At 37.9% G+C, this 4,046-nt stretch overlaps 1 protein-coding gene across 1 annotated transcript in view; it reads right to left on the reverse strand.

Annotated features, from left to right (window-relative positions):
* armh3 (armadillo like helical domain containing 3) overlaps nt 1–4,046 on the reverse strand; it is a 22,901-nt gene that overhangs the window by 4,277 nt on the left and 14,578 nt on the right. Inside the window, exon 24 of the mRNA XM_035660387.1 lies at nt 2,209–2,287. Coding sequence (XP_035516280.1) covers nt 2,209–2,287 — 79 coding nt within the window. The remainder of the gene's footprint in view (nt 1–2,208; nt 2,288–4,046) is intronic.

Here is a 4,046-nt window from a genome sequence, read left to right on the forward strand (position 1 = left end):
CAAGTACAGGTCCATTTACCTTTAGCAAAAAAATCGCAGCTTCTCGCAATTTGGACATTGCCCTTGGCCATATTGTGATTTGGATAATACTGCAATTAATTGTGAAGCCCTATTCTATAATAATATTTTTTTAATAGAAATATCAATATCTGTTTTTAAACCCTTAATACGTAATAATATATAATAATACGTCCGTCACATAACAGATGTTCTGATCAAGGCTTTGTCTAAGTCATATAGATATTTTTTTTTTTTTTTGACATAATTTAACAGCAGTAAACTAATTATACAGTACAATTTGCAATAACAATCCATTTAAAATAAATAGCTCAGCTATAAAAAATATTATCTGCATCACAGCTTTTCACTGATGACCTCTTATAATATTTTGTATAGAGAGAGGAGAGCCAGTGTGAAAAGGTTGTGTCAGATGGTTTGGACAGTGTCTAGACAACCTCTCCAGCCTCTTACTGAAGCACTCTGTCAGTGTGGATATCTTCATTTAAACTACTGTTTTGGGTTTTTTCCAAGCTCACTCACAACAACACTGAGTGATAGGAAACAAAGCATGTTTTAGCCAACTGACGTATCTCATTCAAATCATCATCAATACGTTAATCAGTGTTTCTCTATAGATCACAATACAGCAGGCATGTTCCAATAACATCAAATAATTAAACGCATAGTTCAGTACAATAAGCCATTTTTCACACCACCTCAGACGAGACCCTTTACAAAAACTCCAATAGCTAATTTTGTTAAAAACCTTAAACCATGAATCCTTGAATCCTATAACCCTCAATGAATCCTGCTGAAATCAACTACATAACTCAAATCTATTATTCTATCTCATTAATTAATAAACATTCCTTCTAAAACAACCATATATTAGACTAATGTGCATGGAATAATGGATTTATACATAACTTTCCTTTGCATCGCATTGACCATTGAAAAACCCATATAGGTCAACCAGCAATACTGGACTTTGCCGTACTTCCGACTGGATTTGTGAGTCTAATTTACCAACTAGTCTACATCACGTTACGTTGCTCTGATTGGTTTTAGGTCTATCCAATTGCGACCAGGTGTATTTTTGTCTGCACTCACTGATAACGGCCCTTGGAAATCAAAAAGTTACTCAGAGTTCCCAGAATAATTTGCACTTGCGAATTGTTGTTAGTGGAAAATCATAGAAAACCACTGGCAGCTCATTGACACCAAAGCTAACTTCTGTCTTCCCTCTTTGTGTGAATAAATCAGCAGATAAAATCAGAGAGGTAATTGAAGAATATAATGAACAAATCCATCACTCTTTTATCAGCTTGTAAAAAAAAATAAAAAAATAAAACAGTCTTCCGGCTGTTTTCCTTTCCTCACTGGTTCGACAAATGAAAAGGTTTTATAACGAGCTCGTATCGGTGAAGCTCAGCCTCCTTCCAGACTCAAGCCGTTCATTAATGATGAAGGAATAACTCAACATTTCAGAGGTTATCCAGTTGCTTAATGACTTAATTCTCACCCTGTGTTTCTGTGTGTGTGTTTGAGTGGGACTCTTTTGTGGATGAATTGGTGCAGACATCAGAGAAACAGCACTTTTTACTGTACTTTAAAATATATACACACACAAATAAATCTATAATCCGAATAATTCAAAGAGATGTTTCCTTTAAAAATACTGTAACAGTTAAATACTGTGTATGTAGGAGAAAACTATGAAAGTTGTTGGCATTTCAGTGTGCCCAAAAGTGACAGCACCTTAAATGTGTATCACCATTTGTCATAGACAGTGTAAAAAGCTTCATATTTGTTGTGTACAGGGTCCTCCCACCTGCCTGAACTGTGTGCAGTGAATCAGCCATGATGAGTTTTAAACTCAGTGGTGTGTGATAACAACTGCTCTTCTAGGTGTCTCATCACAATAAGCGATGTCTGAGTCATCTATCTCTGCCAGTCAGCTGTAACTACTTCTTGATGAATAGACATTCTATCAAAATAAAATGCGGTGAACCCCTTCCCAAACTCTCCAAAGCACTGAGTGTTTTCCATTGTGTACTAAAAAATTCATCAAGATTTACTTTTGAAATGACAAGAGTGATGTTTCAGTGGAGTTCAGCCCAAATGGCCCCAAGATGTTGCTGAAGCTCATTTTTATTTAGAAGCAACTTTAGTGAGAGAGTAAAAAGAGGGAAAGTGTGTTGTGTTTACCTGTTCTTCAGAGAGCTGAGAGATGTGGTTCACCGCAGCGTACGACTCAATTTTGGGGTTAAAATGATTGATGATGGCCCTTAAAGACAAAAACACAACAAACACAGACATTTTTACATCAAGTCATGCCACAAAGTTGGGACCGCACAGCTGTCTACAATCACATTAAGCCATCTATATTCAAAATATTGTTCTCTTTGTGTTAAGCTGCCATCTAAGCTAACAGCAGTTGATGCACATTGATTTGCTTTGCTTTTTCTGATTTACTGGAAATTTGCCAAATCTGCGTTGACGGACGTTGGAATTATGATTTCCAAAGATATATGAAAACACCTCTGCAAACATCTGCAGGAAAACGTGTTGTACGTCGGAGCTTTTACAAAACGATGACGTTAGCCTGCCTCAAGTCATAGAAAGAAGATGTGTTTGACAATCTTTTGTGGCTTTTATGTTTCACAGCACAACTATTGATATTATCTTCTATATATGTTCTATATGTTTGTCAGACAATGTCGTGGTCATAAAATGATGATCAGCACTGCAACCCAGCAGCCTAAGAATAGCTGTCTGATTAGTAGGGAATATTTAAGAGTCGCAATCACATCCTTATTTCATGCCTGTTCCATTGTCTGACAAGTGAAACTTAATCTATAAATGAGAATTAGATGGCTTGGTGTGGACATCGTGTGAAATGCTATTCTGTGTGTAGCATTACAATTTCCCTGAATAAGAATTAGGAGTCTAAGCCCAAACTATGAAAAATAGCCCCAGACCAAAGTACAGAAAGTACTTTTGGCTATGTAGTGTTCAATTTCAACCAGCCTCCCTCTAATTTTAATGTGTGTGTGTGTGTGTGAGACTTTCTGGAAAAGCCATTTGTGGGATAACCTTCTTTTTAAGGTGCAAACGGTGTGAAGGTTTGTAGTTGGCAATTTTGACCAGTTACAGACGGGCTGTTTAACACAAAAACTCATTTCTATTCAATTCCGTCTCGATGCCTCCTTCATACTGTTTCAGTACATCTGGGAATTTCAGATGTAAATTCAGAGGCAATCTTTTCCAGCATTAGCATATATATCTATGACATAAACTGCTTTATACGTTGATGCAATAAGCACAGCTGTAAAATGAAAGGTTATTTTGTACTGGCTTAGAGTATGTCATATATCAAATAAATTACAGTGAGAGAAATTAGGAGAATTCTCCGTAGTGCTGATTCTGGGAAGCAAGCGTACGGAGGAATGAACTGATGGGAGTAAAATTGGTGCTTCCATTAAATGTCTCTGTGGGTTCTTTATACCCCTCTGCCTCCATTCATTTATTCATCTATTCTTTCAAATATTGCTCTTTCAATTTTCTTCCCCCCAACCTTCCCTTTAACCCTTCTGACGTAGCAGTGAAGCAGTGGAGTCTGCTCTATCAGGAGCTCTGCTGAGGGGGAGAATCCTCATGGAGTATGCCACTTGTACGGGTGCCCTGGGGAGCCTCCAAGCCAGGGTGACCTCAGAGGATCATCCCCTCAGAGAAGATGATGGAGGGAAGAGAGATTACAGGGGAAAATGGTGGCGGAGAGACCAAGTGAAGTATGTGTGTGGACCGGAGTAGGGTTGGGGTGACAGAGATTAAGGTTTTAAAATTATTGAATAGACGGGCCAAGGGGAGGAAGTGTAGGGAGAAAGGGAACAGGCAGGGGAGGGAGAACTTAAATCACAGTTCCAAAGACTTAACTTCATTCACTTTATTTTGACCTTTCTCCCTCACATTCTAATTTGCAATTCCCTTCAATCCAATATGACTCTTTTCTCCTTCTCATGATATACTATGTGTGTGTGTGTGTG

The sequence above is a fragment of the Morone saxatilis genome, unplaced genomic scaffold, assembly GCF_004916995.1.
Source record: "Morone saxatilis isolate NCDOM2014 unplaced genomic scaffold, NCSU_SB_2.0 Contig17, whole genome shotgun sequence".
Lineage (NCBI taxonomy): Eukaryota > Metazoa > Chordata > Actinopteri > Moronidae > Morone > Morone saxatilis.